General features: G+C 50.2%; 1 protein-coding gene across 10 annotated transcripts in view; it reads left to right on the top strand.

The window, feature by feature from the left end:
• Positions 1 to 21,731, top strand: part of CUX1 (cut like homeobox 1) — a 366,222-nt gene that overhangs the window by 259,473 nt on the left and 85,018 nt on the right. For 8 of the 10 annotated variants that reach the window (XM_053930362.1, XM_053930356.2, XM_053930346.2 and 5 more), the window contains 3 exons: positions 6,794 to 6,842; positions 14,502 to 14,606; positions 21,002 to 21,190. In XM_053930362.1, coding sequence (XP_053786337.1) covers positions 6,794 to 6,842; positions 14,502 to 14,606; positions 21,002 to 21,190 — 343 coding nt within the window. The remainder of the gene's footprint in view (positions 1 to 6,793; positions 6,843 to 14,501; positions 14,607 to 21,001; positions 21,191 to 21,731) is intronic. The other 2 variants (XM_053930359.2, XM_053930344.2) reach the window with 1 other exon arrangement.

The raw sequence follows: 21,731 nt of genomic DNA, 5'->3' as shown, positions 1-21,731 counted from the left end.
ATTGTTTGACAGTTGGGAAATAAAGCTAGAAAAAGAAGATGTTTATGGGAGGTCCTTCTGTAATCGACTGTTGATCCTCTGCTTCCTGCAGAATCGGTCCCACAGTGAGGATGAGAGGATCCTGACCCAAAGGACACTTTGGGTCTAACTGGGAGGGAGGGAGCCAAAAGAAGCTCTTGGAACCCACCAAGCCATCTCAGGCAGACAGGATTCGGACACCAACCCCCATGGAAATGCATCCAAGGGAAGGACTTGTCCAGGCAGAAGAGGCCACAGGCCTCATGGGAGAGGAAGTGTTGAGAAATACAGGCCGGGGGTGAGAGAGAGGCGGCCTGGAGGAGCCCCGCCTGCCCCTCAGTGCTGTTCCGGCTACACAGCTGGGGTGCGGGGCTGGGCTTTCTAAGAGTAATGCTGGCAACCTGTGATCGCTCACTGCGTCTACAAAGAGAGGGGAATGCTTTAAAAGTGTTTATATGACTTCGCCTGACAAAAGATAAGACAAAGGTCAATCCCATATATAAATATTTATGGAAAAAACACTAATTAAAATATTAGCAAACAATTCAAGAGAACATTGAATGTGTTATACACCACAGCCAACCAGAGAGCAAATAACTATAATTTACCATTTGAGTGGGTCAGAGGAGAAAAACCATTTAATAAGCTCCATAAATACTTAAAAGGTACTTAATGAGATCAATATCCATCTTTTATTAAAAAGTCTTAATAAAATAGAAACCACTGTACATTTCATTAACAAAAGAAAAATATTTATATTTAAAGTCCAAAATCAGGAACAAGCTTAACAGTGAAACTTCGGATACAGTGCCATTGAAGTTGGACACCAGGCAGGGACCCCCCTGTCACTCTTGCTGTGGTGTGGCTCTGGAAGCACCCTCAGGGCCGTCACCCTAGAGAAAGAAACAGGAGGCGTCAGAGGGGCAGGAAGAGCCTAGCCCGTTGTCGTGTGCAAGTGAGGGCCCGGGGTACCCTGAAAGCCCGAGAGACAACCGCGGAGCTGTGACGGAACTTAGCGGGCACCCCGTGTGTGATCTCTGTCTCTGTCTGGTTGTTCCTCTCTCGGCCCTGCTGTTCTCTGCGCAGCAAACTTGCCTTCATCCTCCAGGGTACAGACCACATTCTCTCCTTGGTGAGACTGCTCCTTGTGTTTGCAAAGCTTTTTGTCCCTCGTTCTGGGCTGCCACTGTACTGAAATTACTTGGGTCTCTTCACCTCCCTGTGCCCACCACTGAGAAGGCAGTAACAGGGTCCCTGCCACCTTATTACTCTCGGTGCTATTAGTGAGCTTCTAGGACGTACAGGGTACGGCCAATGTGCCAGCGATAAGGCAAATGCCACTGCTGCTAAGCATTGCCGACTCCACCTGGGACTTTCGTTTCCCATCAGCTGGGGCACATAGTAGGTGCTCAGTAGGCATTGAGCAGAGATTGTCCCCCCACCCCTTTCCCAATCTGTGACCCACCCCTGTTAGGGCAGGTGGGTGCCTATGGGAGGAGGAGGGCACAGCACCACTATCTCCAGGTACAGTCCTGCCTGGCTCTCACGTGGGACTGCACACCAGCCTTTCCTTGCAGAGACCTCGCTTCTGCATTGTGCCCAGCTCCTCACTTCTGTGCCCATGCGGGGGCAGGGAGAAAGACTGACTTTCCTGAGGAGCCCCCACCCCCATTAAGGGGATTCCAGACCCACAGCCAAGAAAGCTTTCTCAGTACCTGACCCTCTGGCCACCTCCTTTTCCTACCTGTTCTTTCTGATGCTGGTCCAGTGAGCCCTGCTCCAGTGTCTCCTCTGCCTCCTTGTGCTAAGTGAGCCTGGTCTGATGTGTAAGTTGTTGGGAAAGCGATCCACCTTCCTGGCAAATGAGGCCACAAAACACAGCATCTGGGCGGAGGAGGTAGATTTCACTTTATTACACATATCTACTGAAGCTTTTGTTTTTTAAACTTTTAAATCAGAGAGAATTAATCTTTAGGTATTTCTTCTTTTCATGCTCAAGGACTTTACAACCTAGTATTGAGACTGTTGGCTTTTGGCTTGGATCCAAGAAGACGCACTGATCTTTGAAGGCGGCCAGGACACTTCTTTAGCTGCCAGTAGATGTACGTTGTCTACCAGCTCCTGGTGGCAGCGTGAGTGTTTGGGTATTGAAATATGCACCAGCCTTGCCCTGGTGCCATCCCTTAGCACTCGGGGGGCTAGTGTGAAAGTAAATGCAGGGTTTCTAGTGTGGATGTGATTTCCCTTCCATCGGCCTTGACCGTGCCCTTTTAAGTTCCTCATAAAAACTGTGTGCTAGTGCAGAGAATACCCTGAAATGATCTGTAGGGAACTGATTGAATGAGCCAAGTATTCTAGGCCAGGCTGAAATTATTCGCTCTTTGAGGTTGGAATGGAGCGTAATGCCGTGCAGGTTAATAGATCAGTGGAAGCTGTTCTGTCAGCTCATAAAAAGGTGAGAGGACTAAATTTTTAAAATAAATAGTTTTGCTGAGCAAACAATATGTGTGGTTATTCAGGACTTGGGAAATAAATGATTTTAGACTAATGTCAGGCTCCAGATCCTGATGTGGTAGTTGAGCCTTCAAAATGAGAAGAACGAAACACCTTCGGAATATTGTTGACAGGCCGCTATGAAAGCGCGTGGCATTTAAGTCATTACTGCACTTTCCTCTAGATAACAGTATAGTTGTGGTATTAACCTCTGGGCGTTTTTGTACTGTTGAGGGTAGTTTATCTGGAAGGACTGATTTTGCTGGGAGGGCGGGGACAGAGGTTTGGAGAGGAGTGGACTGAACCCACTCAGTGGCGGGCATGTGTTCTAACTTGAGACCAGCACAGGTGGTCGGAGACCCCACCATCTTGGTCCTGGTCTGCAAGTGCCAGTGGCTACACTTCACGTCTTCAAAAGCACCGACCACATTTAAACCCCTTGCTAGATGTATTTTTGATCTTTCAAAAAGCATGCCCCTTGAAAACAATCACAGGCCTACAGACTTTCAAAATAATAATTTGAACTTTTCCTTGCCCACTGTTCCCTGGTTCCTCCCATCGTCTCCTTCTCTGGGTTCTAGCCCATTCTGTGAATGGGCGCCGCAGCCCCTCTGGGCCCCACTGGCATCAGGGCACCCAGTGTTGAGTAGCCCTGCTTTTGAACGGCAGAGCTCAGTATTGTCGTTATCACCTGAAAGCTTTGGAAATATGAGAGTTGCTCTCGTAATGAAAGGTAAGTGCAGTAGTTGTTATCACATTCAATATTTTGGTCAGTTTAGCGGTTGCTTAGTAACCAGAGTTAAACCGACCACAAGATGGAAAAACTTGAAATTCATTTCCAGGGATTGCCTCAGACTGCTGAGAAGGCATCTTCCTGTTTAATTGTAACTGATTTGTTATAAGTGACTTGAAACCTTTTGGAAATGGTGCATTATTTTCTGGGTAGTAGGCATACTAATGAGCCTCCAAAACCATCCACTGTGTAAGGAAGCCTCAAGCCCACCCAGATCCCCTAAATCTGGTAGAATTTGGACACCACTTCTCAGTCCCCATGGGTCCCAGCCTTGCTGATCTAGCTTCTAGGTGAAACCAGGCCCCCAGGAGCTCCTCTCTTCTCCAGCCTTGGCTTGTGTCTGACCCTGTACTGGCCCGCTGGCCAATGGCAGAGCCAGGCAAGGATTGAAGAGTGGATAAAAACAGGCAAGGGTGGGCCAGTGCCCCATAGGCCCATAGGCAGCCACACCTCTACCCCTGATCTCTCAACCCACAGGGTGGGGGACTCTAGAGAATTAAAGATGGAGCTCTGGCCAGGGGATCTTCCTGCTTGGAGAGGAATGATCTTGATTCCTCTGGGGCCTGGGGTCATCCCCCTCCTTCCTCTTCTTCACTTTGTCCTGGGAGACACAGCCTGCCTCTCTGTCCTCCCTCATTTTCACTGCCACAAAGTAGCTGACGCCCCCAAGGAGAAACAGGCCCCAGAAAAGAACATCCCTCCGGAAGACAGACCCTGACTCCAAGACCAACAGTTGATGTGATCTGATGCCAGACAGATGGGTGCAGAGTAAGCATGAGAGACAGACTCAGAAAACGAAGGGAGGATGACAGCAATATAAAGCAAAAACAAGGGATAAGTTTTTTAAATGAATGACGTAGAAAGAACAGGTATGGAAAACAGAATAACTGAACTAAGGAACAGAAGAAAAGGTAAATTGCAGGATCAATACAGATACGGTTGGGTCAAATGGAAGAACGATCCAGAAAGCAGCAAGAAAGGATAAAGACGCTGAACGGTGTGGAGGACAGAAGTAGATTTGCGGACAACATCCAAATAATAGAGTTCCAAACAAAGCAGAAGAAATATTTGAATGACAAAGACAAATTCGCCGGAATAACAGAAAGACGAAAGGGCTCATCGAGGACCAAACAGGAGAGATGAGGAGAAACCCTCGCCAAGGCCCACGCTCAGAGCTCTGCTCACTCAGCCAGGCCGTTCCCTGGTCCAGCTGCCGGATCCTGCAGCCAGCTCCCCTGGTCTCGAGAGAAAAGTGAGACGCCACCTATAAATCTTATTTTAGGTATTCCGCAGCTAAGCATTTCCATCCTTCTCTTGTAAACATGCAGTACTGGCAAGATCTGCAGGCGCCACGTCTATATGTGCCCATCCCATAACCCCTGCCCAAGGCCAGGAACTTGGAGGTGTCAGAAACATTCATGGAATGAGAATGAATGAATGAATGAATGACGCAGTAGGTGGGAAAGTTTGCCATGTATATATCTGGACTTTGTAAATACATGGGTATAACTGTTAGATTAAACTTCAAAACTGTGTTTAAAAGTTGTGATTTTCCTTTAGAAGAAGTTTGTTCACTCTTCATTTCATCTCGTAAGCAGTGAAGTTTGTGCTGCACCAGCAGCTTGTCAAGGTGGCTGCTTTCTGTCCTGGCTGTCAGTCAGGCGCCCTTTCCTGTCGTGTGTCAGACCCGTAATGCCTTTTATGATTTTTTTGTCCTCTGTCATCATTCGACTGTCTTTTCTTCGTGCAGCATTTTTTCTGAGATCTTGGAGGTTTCCATTTCAGATGATGCGGTGAGATGTTTAGTAATTTAAGCTTCCCCAGCCCTCCCCCGTGCACCCAGCATTGCACTGCAGAGGCCCCGCTGGGGTGTGTGTCTTCCAGAGACACTGCCTTCTTCCGGAAGTCATCCTAAAAATAACTTCATCTAACTGGGCCATTTTATGAGTTGTTTCAGACTTGTCTCAGCCCAGTCTGAAAGCAGGATACTATTTCAAACAGCTACAATGAGCCTTGAACCTGATCACAAGGCATCTGTTACCCCATTCGGGCTGCTGGGAGTTGATAAGATTGCTTCCAATCGCACTGTGCAGTTAAGGCTAGAAAAGCCTTGGGTGCAGCAGACGGCAAAAAACAACCAGCCGGAGCCTGAATATAGTTTGTGTAACTCTTGGTATTGAGGGTAGTACCAGAGCAGCAGGTTTTGGGGGAAAAGTCTGGGTGCCTCAGGCTGTCCCAGGGACTAGACTGACCCCATATTGGCAGGATAGGCTTCATTCAGGACTCTGGCCTTCAGCTTGATGCCGGGCCCTGTGTGGGCACCAGAGATGAGGGCAAAGGAAACATACGCTTTGGGAAGAGGGGAGGGGACCGGGCTGTGCTGCTCCCTTAGATGGAGCCACTGGGGAGGGGGCGGAAGTAGGAGATGAGGTTCCCAGGAGTGGGGGGTAATCACTGGTCAAGGCTATTTAGGGGCCCACAGTGGTGGGAGTTATCGGGGCACAGGGCCATTGGATTGGGTGGTGGGCTGAGGTGGGAGGTGGCAATAGACTCCCTGTAGAAGGGCCAAGTGCATGGCACCAAGGGGTAGGACTGAGCCCTGTAGGCAGCAGAGACTCAGGCCCACACGGAATGCAGCATCAGGAGGCCCAGCGGGAGTGGGCCCTGAACCCCACTGTGGATCTGTGGCTGTAACAGTCCATTCTGTCTTCCATGGTGTGCGAAGCCTTCCTTGGTTGCAGCCAGTCCTGGTGTTGGCCTCCTGACAGGGGCACCATCCTCAGGGCCTGTCCTAACGGAAGTTTGGGCCAGTGGCTTGCCCAGGTGTCCAGTTCTAACCTCCCATAGACTTTTGAAATTAACCACGCTCTTCTCAGTGGAATTCTCAGCATTACTCTCTCTCTCTCTCATGTTGTTGTATGTTGGAACCATATTATTGCCTTCGAATTACTCAAGGACATGCTTTCAAAACTGAAAATCAAAGCACCTGGAAATGCCTGTGTGTGAGCAGGTCAGATGATGATGGTGACCCCGGTGGTTTACAGAGCCAACTGCAGTGTCCCCCCACCTGCGTTTCCGTCTTCCCCTCCACCTTCTCGTGGTTCCCTCTGTCCTAGCAAACCTTTGCTCACCCTTCAAAGCCTGGTTCACATGTGACCTCATCTGAAGCCTTTCCAGATCCCCTCTCCCAAGGAGAATTCACCTGTCCCAACTGTTTTTCCAGAGTATTCTGTTCAGAGCTCTATTCAGTTTCTTGGCAGAACACTATATTTTATTTCTTTATGGTTCTCTGTCCCCGACAAGACTGGGAGCACCGCAAGGGCAGGTCGTCCCTTCCGCCGCGCAAGCCCACCTCCGCTCAGCTCTCCCCGAACTGGGGACTCTGCCCAGAATATGTACCTACAGGCCACTCTGCCGAGCTCAGAATCATGGGCACCCCCGAGCCCGTCTCACTACTGACTAACACACTCTCTTCCTCTCCCCTCCTAGGGCCGACGAAATCGAAATGATCATGACGGACCTTGAAAGAGCAAACCAGGTAGGATGTTTGATGGCTTCAGGCATAAAATCGCAGTAGTGTAGCCATTTGTCATCTCGGAAAATGCTTCTCTCTAAGTTGGAAGGCCAGTTCTTCTCATATTTTTTACATACAGCCATCCATGGCGACACTTTCCCTGATGCCATGAGAAGTACACGAAAAGTCATAGGCAAGCCCTTGGATGTGGCCCTAGCCTCCCCAACACCCCCTGGGGAACGTCCGCTGCAAAGTGACTGCCCCTTGTTCTTTTTCTTAGTCCATCTCCCCAGCACCCGCCTCTGTTCGTGTGGCAGCTGTTGTGCTGTACAGTCCATACCCATGGGTTATGCCACAGAGAAGTCTGTCGCCCCTTTCTACTGGGTGGAAGCCCCTTGTCTGGAGAGGGCCTCCAGCTGACAGCCTTCTCTTGGCTGGCACTTAGTTGGCACAGGTGCCTTGTGGGAAGGACCCCACACAGTGTCTGACACGAAGTAGGCACACAGTATTGAGTGGCTCCAAATACTCAGCTGCCTAAAAAATTTGGCCATCTTGTAGCACCTCTTCCTTCCCCAAGGACTCTGTAGAACGCTAAAACATTTTGCTTCAGCAAATGGTACTGCTGTTTTGGAAGGAAAGAGGTCTCCCTATATATTTTCTCTGTGGGGAGAAGCAGCCAAAGCCGTGATGCCTCTCAGCCCCGGAAGGCCACAGGATATGGCCTCCCCCACTCAATTTTAGGACAGCCACAAGCACAGGAGAGCTTAGCAGAGGTGCCTCCATGGCCCGGGCAAGCACTGCCCCCCACAGGATGAAAGTCCTTCCTGGGTCTGTGGTCTCTGCTTCCTGCCTTTGGGAAGTTCCACAGGATGCCTGCCCCTTGGCTGGAATTGCTTACCCAGACCTTGGCAAATGCAGAAAGAGTGGAGTTATCTATTCTTTGACCAATAAAATCATCCTCAAGTCTATTGGAATGTGAAAGTAAGTTTATGCATAAGAATGGCCACAGGATATGTGTGGATTTCCTTTTTTCTTTAAGAAGAACTTTGTGGATTCTATGTCACATGCCCAGACTCATCCCTGGGGGTCCTGGGCCTGGCCCTTACGAGGGGCCCAGGAGAGATGCATGGAGCGAAGCCCCTGAGATAGCAGCTTCCCATAATAGTTATTGTGGTGATAGGAGAAAGAGCTGCCAGTTCTTGAGTGACTAACTGCGTTCCTAGCTCTGTTCTAAGCACCTCACGTGAACAGACTCACTTACACCTCACCGCAGCCCACTGAAGTCAGTGCTGCTGTGACCCCCACTGTGCAGATGAGGAAACCGAGGGCCGCGGCTGGTCCTTGCAGGGCCAGGACTGGGGCCTGTGCTGTCACCAGCATGCTGGGGAGCAGGCACAGAACAAGCGCCATCTCGGCCTTTCTTTCAGACTGTCTTGTTTCCCAGGAGCTCTCATCCACACAGCTCCCCGCTGTGAAAGCTCTGCTTCTGCTTCAGCTCACAAAGGTGCTGAAGTATTTATTTACCTTTACTTGCTAATTTACTTTGGGTCTTTGTTTTCACTCAGTTAGCACTGCTCAACTTTGCAGAAACCTTAACTCAAAAGTAGTTACTGGCAGGAGTTAACCTTCTCTGTCACAGGATTGCCATTTGCATTTCTCAAATTTCCACCCCTCTCCTCCTGCAGGCCAGTCATGGGAGTGCCTCCTCTTTTGATGGCACTCTGGGGTAAGCGTGATTGGTTAGGCAGATAGCCCCATTCTGTGAGCATCACACCAGTCTCTGAGGCAGCCCCCAGGTACTGACCACAGTTGATGCAGCTCTCAAGGGCTGAGGCCACTTGGGTGGGTCTCTATCCTACAAGACACCGGACGGGACCATAGAGAAAGGTGCCACCTCCAAGTGATATTTTGAGGAAGATGTGCTAAGGGAAGTCAGCCAGTTGTAAAAAGAGAAAGACTGTGTGACCCCCCTTACACGAGGCTCCCAGAGCAGTCACACTCACAGGCAGAGAGCTTGGCGCCGTGTGCCAGGGGCTGGGGAAGCAGGGCTGGCCACTGCTGTTTGTTCAGTGGGTGCGGAGTTTCTGTTGGGAAAATGACAAGGTCGTGGAGACTGGTTGCCCGGCGACGTAAATATGCTTAGCCGTGCTGAACTGTATGCCTAGAAATGGTTAAGATGGTGAATTTTATGTTACATGTATTTTGCCATAATTCAATTTTAAGTGAGGGAGGGGAAGGGAGGGAATGATAACTAGTACTTCCTTCGCAAGATTGTTTTGAGGATTAAAGGTGAAGTGCCTGGGTAAGAAGTAGATGTTTCCATGAATACTCATTCTGTAGTTTCCAAAGGAGCAAAGATTTGGTGGGAGAATTACAAAGCCCTGTCCTAGGGAAACGCCAGCGTGGTGGGGTGTGGAAAGGCATAGGAGAGTTCTGACCGGCAACCCGGGGGAGTTAATAGTCTGATGTGGCTGCCACAAGAAATTATTGTAACCTCAGGCTACATTGATAGAAACAGTTTCTAGAATGAAGGAGGTAGTGATTCTATACCATCTGCAGTAACTAGTCCATCCCCAGAGAATAAGAACTTATCCTGGAAACCACACTGAAAAGAAGGCAGGTACCCAGAGTTCATTCCGAGTCCCCTCCATGGCCAGAACACAGAAGGGACCCTACCACAAAAGACAGTGGGGGGTTGGAGATATTCCTAATCTTTGGGGAGCAGGGAAAGAGCACAGAGGAACTTGACACCAAGCACCAAGGACGTGGGGTGTTAAAAGATTACACAAGGGAAGGCCTAGGGTCGGGGCATGGTGAATTCTGTCCTTGTGGCTCCTCAGGGCTGGTCAGGAGAAGGCGTCTGCCCTTTTCATGGCTGAGTTCAGAGGCTGGTGGAAGGGATGCTCGCTCTCAGTTTCATCTGTCCAGAGGTGCCTGGAGCTGCCACCAAAGGGAGCGAGCTCCGGGAGCTGTGCAGGCAGACGCTGACCAGCCCTTGCTGAGAGTGTGAGACCAGGCATCACACACAGACTGAACTGCAAAGTGAACTAGGTGGCTCAGTGGGCCAACAAGGACGACTCACAAGGCGAAAATCTCCCTGCATGGTCATGAGGATGCATTCCAGGCAGGCGAGGCGGGGCATCATGAGCTCTGGGTGTTTTGGACCATTCCTTAAAGCTAGAACCAGGAGGTTCAGAGAGGGACAGTGGACCTGTAGGAAGGGATCCAGCTAGGTGTATGGAGGACCTCATCCTGAGAACAGTGGAGAATCACAGGTAGAAGTAAGATACCACATGAGTTCTAGAAGGATCACTCTGGCTAAACATTGGAGAATATATGGGAGTAGAAAGACTGGAAGCCAGGGGAGCAGTAGGCAGCTGTTGTGGTAGATCGGGGCCAAGAAGACTCTGGGCCTGAAATGAGGTGGTCCCAGGGGAGAGGAGGCGGAGGTGGGCTGGGCAGGAGGAGGGGTACCCAGGGCTGCACACCAACGTGGGCACAGCCGCCATCTGGTTCAGCCGCCTTTCCCATCAGGGGAAATCCCCGGGAGGAGCAATTTCCTAGTTCATTGGCATATAACATTATTTTTGCACGAGGTTTGCAACAGTGTCCTACTGAGACCCGAAGCTCTGTTCTGTTGCTAAAGCACTAGAGCTTCTGTTGTGGAGAAGTGGAAGAGTGATCCGCCACCGACCATCAGTGAGGCCCAGGTTTTATTCATACCTGTTTGGTAAACGTCAAGGCACCTGCATTAGTACTATCTCGGCTAGTGACAGTAAGGGCTCAGAACTTTTGAGGCTTCATAGGAAATAAGAAACCACAACTGTGCACTCTACAACCACATGAAACCTGTCTGTGGGCCTAGCAACTCGGTCAGCTCCTCTGGCTGCGCCTTCCCCGCCCCTCCTTGCAGAGCAGCCCTGATTTGAGTTGCTGGGGCCCAAAACCGCAGCTGGGGCAGGAGGAAGTTCTTTCAGGGAGTGGGCCTCCCCCTGCCAGCCTGCCTGACTGTTAAGGGGGAGGCTACCCTAACAGAAGACCGTTCAGGTTGAGGTTATGTTGGAAACCACACTTTAACTTCACTGAAAAGAAGGAATCAAACTTGAGAGAAATGCAAAGAGCAAAAAGAACTCAAGAGCAAGACATGGCCTTTTCTTTGACCAAGGCTTCTGTGTTCTGAGGGGAAGAACGCTTGAGTTTGAATCCCAGCTCTCCCATTTCCCACCCACATGGCCTGGAGCAAAGCCTCAGTCCCCCAGCACCTGCCTCCCCATCACAGACTGGGGTAATCACTTATACCTCTGAGAGAGCCCCCGTTCGTCAGTCCCACATTCACACGGCGAATATTTGTGAGCGCCTGCTGCGAGCAGGCCCTGTTGAGATGCAGCCCATCCCTGTGGGCACCTCCTAGGTTTCATCTGGGCTCCTTGCCCGTGGTAGAGTCATGTCTGTGTCTCTGGTCAGTCCTTGGGTCTCCTGGGAACCCTGGTTTCTCTGTAATAACTGGGCTCCCAGCCCACGTCAGGTGGGCTGGCAAGGCCTGGAGAGGGTCCCCAGGGCCACCCCTTGTGGCAGGAGGGCATAGGGAAATTTGCTCTTCTGGCTTTCCTGAAACCGTGACTCAGGCTGTGACAAGCAAGGCGTACATGGGTGGCCTTGGTGTGCTTCCATCTTTCGGCCTGGCTGACCTGAGAAAGAAATCCAAACCCGTGTGCACTGAGTCCGGTAACCCAGGCAGCAGGTCTGAGTGGGGACTTTGGTTTGGGACACATGGCAGTAAATTTCTTGATGGAGCTTTTGACCTCCTTCCTATAGAATCACTGAAATGAGGTCACCTCAGGGCTCTAGCTCCTTCTTTAGTTACCCTGTGCTTCCAGCACTTACTCTTCTCAGAAATGTAAAGAAAGTAAGTGACAGCCAGCAAGAGAACTCTCCCAGCAGAGCAGCGCAGGCTTGGCAAGGCACTGTTCTCATCGTAGGGGTGGCGGCTAACCCACACCCAGGGCTGTTGCCAGCTGCCTGTGGGAGCCCTGGCTTTGGTCCCCAGGCTCTGCCTCTAGAGGGACCCCATCCATGGAAACAGAATTGAGTGTCTCTCATAGCAGCCACATCTCCGTGTCTGAGGTTCCAGATCAGAAAATAGCACCCAAGTTTTCCACCTCCTGTCACTGATTCCAGTTTCAGAAACAACCAGACATCACCTGGTTGGGCTGCAGGCATCAGGGAGGTGAGAGACCCTGGAAACAATTGGCACCGTGGTGCTGGCCCGGCACAGCACCCCTTTATTCCTGCCTCAGCTGCCAGAGGCGGGGCTAAACACACAACTACGGAATCTGCCTTTTTCAGCCACTCCCATCCTGTTTTTATTTTTAATTGTTGAGCTTTGTCCATGTATAGCTGCATAAACCACCTCTATTTTCTTTTGTTTTTTTATGAATTCAGGGTATAAAGCCAAAATAAATAATATAAATCCGAAACAATCAAAAAGTTGCACTAGAGTAACCAAGTCAGGCCAAATGCGATATAAGTCTATGACCACCACAGGTAGGTAGGTCACAGAGCTACTCCGTAAGTGAACTTGGAAACTAAATAAAGTACAGAAGCTCTAGAGAAATTCAGCAAGCCAAAGGTGAAATCATTAACAGCTAGATTCCTTCTTCTGTGAGCCATGGGCCTTTGATGAGACAGCACTCTGCCCCTAACAGCTAAACGCCGGCCCGAGATCCTGGTCGAGAACCCACTGCCAGGCCTCCTGGAGCCCTGGGGGCTCTGGAGCGCTCCGAGCCAGTATTTCCAGGCAGGGCTGCTGGGGACACTGCTGCTTGGCTGCAACCAGAACAGCTTCTCCACCAGGCTAAGGACTATTTTTTCTAGTCAGCAAGACTAGAACTACGTCAAAATGTACCTTATTCCTGGCAGTCATGGAGACTTATGCCCAAAGGTTTAGCTCACTAGAAAGCAAAGAGTAAACTTTTCTGTAACATGATGGGTTTATCAGCACATTTGGATATAACCCGAGGTGGGGTGGGGGGGGGGGGGGTTCTTTTCCACTGAAGAGGAGACTTTCCTGCAGTTAGCATGAACCAGAAATCACCCCTGCCATCTTCACCCCACCGTCATGTTGCCGCCTTTCCTGACAGGTGCTTCTATTCTAGATTCTGTTTGGAGCAGAGAGGGTGGGAGGCGACTGCCCAAGCACAGACAGGCCTGGCCAGGCGCCGTGTGAATTAGATTGAGCGCACTTCCAAGAGCTCCTGGAGAAGCAGGGCAGGCGGCCACCAGCACCACCCCGGGCAGAAGTAACTGCTCTTAGAAGTATCCTAATTTGTCTGTATGCAGAGCAGATAGATTTGCGCTGCCGTCACATGATTGCTTAAAGCTGTTGGCCCGTTCTAGTGCAGCTAGATTGATCAGCAAGTACTGGGGCAGGCTAACTCCTTGTTTCTGTTTTTCGGTCCTTCTTAGCGATCAGTAGACACATAAAGTCACACCATAAAATGCGAAAACACATGAAATAGCCCTGCTCAGCCAGGCTTTTCTTGTTAATCTTTTCTATTAGCAGAATGTTAGTCTGGTAGAAAGAATAAGCATGATACTTCTCAGCCTGCGTGCCCAGTGTCAATTTAGCTACTGTTTCTCACCCATCATAGAGTTTCATCTCACTTATAATTATAAAATCAGGACGAGCCCATTAATAAAACACTTCTGAATGAGCTCTGTGTGCAGTGCACGTCCGCGGGAGTTGATCCTTGCAAGGTCCGTGAGCGGGAGGCAGTGCTCCCATTTGGAGGTGGGAGGGTAGAAGTTTAGTGAGCTTAGCTAGGTAACTTGCCCTGGTCCCTCTGTCCCACATGCCCAACCCTGCTCACTACGCCACAGTGCCCTCTCGGGTAGCAGGCATTAGGGTGACCTATTCTCACTATTCACTAGGAAATCCTGACTTGCTCTCCGGTGGCACTGGTTTGCTTGGCCAGGAATTACATGCAAATAAGAGAAGTGTCTACTCGTTTCTCTTTAGACTCCCTTCCTGTGGTCAGCTGCGCTCCTCCCCATTCCCAGTGGGCCTGGGCCACCCTCCCACCTCTGGCCCCAAATCGGCCAGCTGGCTGGAATGCCAGCATCAGCATTCGAAAACTTTGTCGAGTGAAGAGTTAAATATGTTGAAATAAGCCTGGCGCTCACAAAAGAAGCGGCATTTACACCCTGTACATTTATGGAAATACTTGCAGCAGGAAAACAACCACAATATTGTGCATGTTTTTAGGAAGAGAATAGCCAGAGTGTCTTTAATTCACTGTTTACCCTTGAGAATTACTCCCAGGAGTAATCCTGCAATAAAATCTTCTTGGTCTATGAGAATAGGAAGAAATTGAATCAAAAGACGCTATTTCCACTTGTATTTATTCAGTCTGGGAAATTCAGTGGGCCGGAGCATTACTATCAGCAGGGGATTCCTTGCTCCTAGCGTTAAATTACTGTCATAATCGCTCAATTATTTCTTCCTTGTACTGTTTAAAATAAAAATCCATCACATTCTATGTTTTTTTTCTAGCATTTATTAGGTTGAGTGTTTAGGAAAATCAATTATAGTCAGTCAGGCATGAATTGATGAATGTTCTTGTAATAATTGTCAGTTGTTAAACTGAATGTACTTTCTCTTCTCACCCTTTTCATTTCCTTCAGAGGGCAGAGGTGGCCCAGAGAGAGGCGGAGTCCTTAAGGGAGCAGCTCTCGTCAGCCAACCACTCTCTCCAGCTGGCCTCGCAGATCCAGAAGGCGCCGGACGTGGTGGGTAGCTGGGCCCTATGGGGACTCTGTCTGCCTGGCATCTGTAACTCCATGTTGCAGCTGTTTCCTTCTTTTGCTTTTTAATGTCCCTTTTTGGAATATTTTAAGCAGTACTACTGTCCTGGTGGGGAATGCTTTTAACAATTTGGGGATGGTATTTGTTAGTCAGAGGGGGAGTTTTACTGCTTATGCGTCGATGCTCTGTGGTCAGTGCGACGCCCGCCAGTGTGGAGGTAGAGACAGATCCCATCACCAAAGGGAGCGTCTTCCTGGCTAGGCCTGTGGGGCAGCGCCTGGCAGCTGGCGTGGGATCTGAAACGGGAGCTTTGCCAGAATTACACAGGGAAATTGGAGGTGTGGTCTTCTCCTGAATGTGTCTTTCCAGTGTGAGAAGAATTTTGTGATGAGCTTGGAAGGCCACAGAGGTAATAAGGTAACACTCCCTTCCGAGTCTCTGTAATCGCCAGTCTTGCCCGAAGTGTAGGCATTCTGGAGCCATACATTCCAGCCCTTTGGCCTCTTGACTTTTCTAATATTAATAAAAATTGCTCTTAGTTGGAACTTTCCCAGCTTGACCGAGGCAGCTTCGAACTATCGATTCCAGACTCTTTCCTTCCATGCTGTGCGGTGACATGGAGCAGCATATAGTTTAAGGCCTGGGTGTTGGAGCCACACCCCTGGGCTCAGAGCCCTGCTCTGCAGTTGTCAGCTCTGTGACTTTGGGCAATTCACTTACACTCCCCGAGTCTCAGTTTCATCATCCGTTAAATGGGTTTTTACAAGGGTTTCAGAAATCTGAGCAAAGCACTTAGAGTAAGACCTGACCCATAATAAGCCCTCAGGAAACCTTAGCAATTACTCTTATTGTGGTTGGCATCGTCATTCCTGACCTCGGAGCCCTGGTTTTGAAGCTCAGTTCCGTTTTACACTTGTTTTGCACATCAGGGCAGAGAAACTTCCAGGCCTCGGTTTTCTTGTGTGTAGTGTGAGGAGTAAGTGATCCTGCGGTCCCTTCAGCTCTGACAGCCAATGGTGAGGAGCGAATTGTATGCATAGGTGCTTTTTGTTTGTTTGAAACATGATTCAAGTATCTTGGGATATAGAGCAAAGTTTTCCAATTTAAGAACCATTGCATCCTTCGTATTTCAAGCACTTTGATTTTCATTTTACCTGAAATGGCCCGTTGGCTCTGTCAGGGTCCCCTCCTTCAAGCATACCTGCACTGACCCAGTGTCTCGGCAGGAGGAGGCCCTAGAGGACAGGGGCAGTACAGCTTCTCCCAGCCTTTGTAGTGGCTCCTGGCCCTTCAGAGAAAGTCATCCATCCTCATATGTCCACACAGGGCTCCTGAGCTAAATGCTTCAATTGAAAAGATTTCTGGCACCATCCTGGACTGTGGCAACCAAAACATTTCAGAAAGAAATGAATGTTTTTGCAGGTAGAGTAAGTTGCGGGTCCTAGGGGTGCTTAAACACTTCGTCATCGGCTAAGTGCAGTGTTTACATGGCACAGGTTCTGTCTTCCAGGAGCGGCCCTGCCAGCGGCCCTCGGGGGTGTGTTCCCACAGTCCGTCAGCTCTAGCCAGGGAGCAAGCGCAGGAAACTGGGCCAGCAGGAGAATGGCTGTTGGGCTTGGCTGGCCGCACTCGAAAGGGAAACAGTAGACTCCATAGATCTGGCAAAGGCCAAAACCGATCTGCTGGGTGTCTTACGGGAATCACAGGTTTCAGAAGGTGAGCTGCCCCTCCGAGATTGCCTGCTCTGTGTTAGGGCTGGGCTGGGGCTTTGTGGGGTTACTTCGTTTCTGCCTCATGACACCATGGCCATTAGAGGCAGGGTTTAGTATCCTCATTTTACAGGGAAGGGAAGTGAGAGGCCCAGAGGAGTTAGGGAGTTTGCCAAAGGTCACACAACTAGAAAATGATCAAGCCGGCATTTGTCCTAAGTTTGCCCGACTCCAAAGTCCGCTTTTCGCCCCACATCCAGCCATCCCACCTCTGTGTGCGTTACATGGAGCAGGGTACATGCAGGTCCTTCGTCAGGTGTTACAAACAGGTACTGGTAGTTCAGGGCTCTGGTGCACCACACCAGGCCACCTTCTTGAACCTAAACAGTGGTATTAGAAAATACACCTGTCTCAGGTGAAGCTGGTGGGCGCATACACCACATAGATCCTGCCTACTTCAGCCACTAGGTGTTGGCAGGAGAAGAGGCAGCAGTGAGGGAGAGGAGTAAAGCTGGGGTTCCCATTCCCTCATCTTTCCCCTGCCAGAGTAAATACAACTACAATCAGCCTTGACTTCCTGTATCTGTCTCACAGGGTGGGGCCCTGGGCACACCACAATCAGGCTTTCCTCACATTGGGTCTCGATCCTGCATCTCATTCACATTTAATATGAAAATGGCTGCAGGATAAAAGAGATGATTATCTGGCTTATGTCAGCCTGGATGTTCTAATCTCAGTAGGAGGACTCACTAGACAGTTACACAATCGTGATGTTTCACACGAGCAGGTTGGGGGAGAGGGGAGGCAAGTGGGTTCAAAGGGACAAAACTTAATGGATTACTACTCAATAACTTCCGTTTTTACGTTCATCTTTCCCTTTGGAAACACCCCCACCACTGTCATCATCGTAAGCCCTTTTTTTTTTTTTTAATACGTTTTTAGACCTGACAAAGCATTTCCACGTGTCCTCTCCCAGCTCCTGAGCCATCAGAGCCCCAGCCCCCGCGAGGACTGTAGGCGCCCTTACAGGCCTTGCAGCCTGGAGCCAAGGGACTGTCCCTGCTGGGCGGACTCCGGACCTCGTTCTGGTGCCCACAGGGGCCTCTTTTACACTTGAGAAAAAGCCAGCCCCTCTCTTTAGGGGCTATAGTCTGAGCCAGGGCCCTGACCCCAAACACCATCAGAATCACCAGGGAGTCCGGACGCTACTCCAGACCCCCTGAACCATGGTTTTCAGGGTGGGGCCCAGGCCCCATTTGTTTTCTAAAGCCCCCAAGTGATTCAGGTGCAGCTGAGTGGAGGCCTGGGTAGACAAGGGGGAGCTCATTGTCCTGGCCCTCTTTAAATCTGTGGCTGCTTCACCTCTCAGGTAATTATCTCAACAGCATCCGAGCCTCCTGACAGCAACCTCCCTTCATCTGTGAAGGCCGCCCCTCCTCTCAGCACCTGTTCACCCCGTCATACAACTTCCTCTGTAGCTGTGCCCTCTGATAGAAGCCCCAGGTCACTCCCCAGACTCAGGCCTCTGCCTCCTCCTGCAGCCTGCTGGTCACTCCCTGGGCCCCTGCTCACTTCTCTCCTGGTTCCCTGTGTGTGTCTTCATGACAGGACGAGGGTGCCCTCACGTGTGAGAGGGGAGTGCGCCGCGTTTGGGCTTGGAGTAGGATGATCTTTTCTATCTTACTTCTAAGGCCTTACACTTTGGGGTGTGTTACCTCATCTCATTTAGTTTATGCAAGACACAGATGATTTTTGCCACCTTATAAATGAAGAATCTGTGGTCCAGTCTCCTGAGTTAGTTGATGTGCCCAAGACCCCTTGGTCAACATGTGGCCAGGCCACAGTGGGCCTCAGGAGTTGAGTAGGCAGCCCTCTGGGACTGCCTGCCCCTAGGTTCCCACCCTGGGCCCACAGCCCGGAGAGCTGCTGTTTTTACATATGCAGGGTGGGGCTAAAGTAGATTTTCGTATGGCACATAATGTAATAATTAATAAATAATAGTTGTTCATATGGCAAATAATGTAATAATTAATAAATAATAATACAAGACTAAACTCTATTTCACATATGACTATAAACTGCTTTTGCCCCACCCTGTATTATTTGAGCCACTTGTCCCTGATATAATAACTTACACTTGCCTATTTAAAAACCCAGATCGGCCTTGGCTGGTGTGGCTCAGTGGATTGAGTGCCGGCCTGCGAACCAAAGGGTCTCCAGTTCGATTTCCAGTCAGGGCACACGCCTGGGTTGTGGTCCAGGTCCCCAGTTTGTTTTTCTCCCTCTCTTTCTCCTTCTCTTCCCCTCTCTCTAAAAATAAGTAAATAAAATCTTAAAAAAAAAAAAAAAAGACAAAAAACCCAGATCGCCTTTTGGCTTGTTTTACAGACTCTTTCCCTAAGAGCACTTGAAACAGTGTGTATGGCTGGCATCCCTCAGGTTGGAAACTTGATAAATAAGTTAAATCAGTAACATGGCTCCTTCTATACCCACCGTGAGACCAGCCTCCCCGGATACCGCTGCCATTGAGTCCCCTCGCCGCTCCCCCAGGCCTGCCGGCTCAAGCACAGCCACCTCTGCCGCCCTTCTGAGCGTTCACCATCATTCACCAACGTGCCCTCTCCTTCTATGAGCTGGCCTCTCAGCATCGCTACCCCCTTGTGCCCTGTCCCCCGCCCTTTCTGCCACTGTGCCCACCTGTGCCATGCCCACCTGTGGAAATGGAGCCCCTCTTCCTTTGGACGAGAGACCCAGGAGCTAACCCCTGGCGCTGCTGGAGGGCGTTTTCTTAGGCCCCCTGACCTTGACCCACCCAGTGTTCTCTAGGGTGGTGCTTCTCATTCTCTCTGTGGAAAAGGACAGTCTTGTTTTGATTTTTCAGCTTCCAATCTGTCATATACTAATGGTTTTATAAAAGACAATAAAAATGTCACAGCAGTGTCGAATCGCTATAAGCATTTCTAAACACTTACTCTCAGTTCCTGTCCTTGTCTGTGCACCGGGAACGGTTGTGAACTGGCACCTGTCCTTGGAGCGTGCTCTGACCTGAACTGGTCTGGACAGCATGTGCCTTTTAAATAAGCTGGTGGGGAGGTGCTCATGGGAGCCTAGGGTCGTGTGCAGGTCTTCCAGAAGGCAGGAGAAATGAAAATCTTCTTTTACGATATTACACAAATCAAGGAAATAGAAAGGAGCCACTTCTTTGCACATAAAGGCCTTAGTTTCCTAGGAGGGAGATGTGGAAAATGATCTGTCTGAGCAACTGACGGCCCCAAATGTGAACAAGCCTGTGACGAGAACATCCTGCATGGAATGGCATGGCTGCCTCTGCCACCTGGGGCTGCAGCTCCCGTTTTCCACACTGGTATGGGCACAACCGAGATGGGAAGCGAGTGACGGTGAGGCTGGCGGCACTCCATGCTGCAGTGCCAGCCGCCCCAGGTCTCTGTCATCAGAGACACCCGTGTGGTTCTGTCTTCCCAGTCCCACCAGTCACACCCAAACGTGCAACCGCCCCACAGAAAAGGTTTCAGAATTCTTTCAGGAGCCGTTACTACTTTTAGAACTTGAAAAAAAGTACTACTTTACCCCTGACGGGTGTGACTCAGTGGGATGGGCATTGTCCCACAAACTGAAAGGTCACTGGTTCAATTCCCAGTCAGGGCACACGCCTGGGTTGAGGGCCAGTCCCTGGGTGGTGACACGCAAGAGGCACCACACACTGATGTTTCTCTCCCTCTCTTTCTCCCTCCCTTCCCCTCTGTCTGCAATAAATAAATAGAATCTTCTTTTTAAATGCTACTTTGATCCTTGGGAAGTGGAATTACAGATTTAACTTTCTTTTTTTTTTATACCTTTTCCCTGTTTTGCCTATTTTCCACTATGAACATTAGGGAAGGGGATAAGTTTTTTAAAAAATCAATCATCATATGAATTTCTAAGCAGAGGGACACCAAATGTGCATCTTCCATGTCTTTTAACTCTTTTTAAAATGCTGACTCTGAAAATCAATCTGTCAAACAACATAGCACCTAGGTAGTTTAGTGATGAACCAAAAGTCCCATCTGGTAGGAGAAGATCAGAACGCATTGGAACATTCCAGGCCCTTCCCGTTTGCCATTCCCCTGGCTGAGGCACTCATTCCCCAGCCACCAGCAGGGCCCTTTCTGTCGCCTCCCTCAGATCTCTGCTCAGATATCACCGTCTCACGAGGCTTTTCCTGGCCATCTTATTAAAAACCCCAATTGCTCTCCAAGTCCGACCCCATGACCCCTTCTTGCTTCAGCTTCTCTCTGGCGCTTATCACCACCCAACACACTTTATGCTACTAATAAATGCGTTAGTGCATCTCGCCCACCCACCCATCCCACTGACTAGAAGCCCTGTGAAGAAAGGGACTTCCACCCTTTTGTCCCCTGCTGCGTGCCTGGTGCTCATAAATGCTTGTTGAATGGACAGATCGCGGTGGCAGCTCACCACGCAGATGGAACTGTGGTGTGGGGAGGGCAGTCGGCTGGTCCTGTCCCAGCAGAGGCAGGAAGTGATGTCTGACCGTGAGCTCACCGTCACATCCTCCCATCTGCCGGTTTTGGCTACAATCGCCCGCACACCTAACCCTGAGCACCTGCCTAAAGCTGGTGCAGTTTTGTCATTTCCTTTCTCCTTCCTAGGAGCAGGCCATAGAGGTGCTGACCCGCTCCAGCCTGGAAGTTGAGTTGGCCGCCAAAGAGCGGGAGATCGCTCAGCTGGTGGAGGACGTGCAGAGACTCCAGGCCAGCCTCACCAAGCTGCGGGAGAACTCAGCCAGCCAGATCTCCCAGCTCGAGCAGCAGCTGAGTGCCAAGAACAGCACACTCAAAGTAAGGGCGCATGGGGGCCGGCGGGCAAGGGAGGGCGGATGCACACACGTACACCCTTCGTCTTCCTCTGCATGCGGCCCAGAGGGAGCCCAGGGTTGGCCTGCACAGTGGTTCTGGCTCCCCACTGACGCCCTGAGCTCTTCAGTGGGTTGCTTCTGCCCTCCAGCATCTGGGACGCCTGATGGGTGTAGCAACCATGGCAGAGGCCTTGTCTCAGAAGCTGCCTCCTTGGCCCTGCCTTGGCCCTTCCACAAGGTATTCTCATTTTTGTGGTCTGTGAAGATAATGGTTAAAATTCAATCTCCTTTAAAAGCAAAAATGACTGTCCTGGATATTTCTCAGTCTGAGCTCCAGCCATCAACAACAGTTTCTCCCTCCAGCGAGCACAGTAGAACAACGCATGAGGCTCCCCTGGCACCTCAGTCAGAAGCATGGGTGAATGAGCTCTGTCAGAGTTCTTTTTTGGAGGGCACCACACCTAGAATTGTCAATATGTCAGCCTTGAACTTCTGTGAAATAGAGTCCTGGAGGCTAAGGAAGG

This window comes from Desmodus rotundus, chromosome 1 (genome assembly GCF_022682495.2).
Source record: "Desmodus rotundus isolate HL8 chromosome 1, HLdesRot8A.1, whole genome shotgun sequence".
NCBI lineage: Eukaryota > Metazoa > Chordata > Mammalia > Chiroptera > Phyllostomidae > Desmodus > Desmodus rotundus.
Note: the sequence above shows the minus strand (reverse complement) of the source record. Positions and strands in the feature narration are given on the sequence as shown.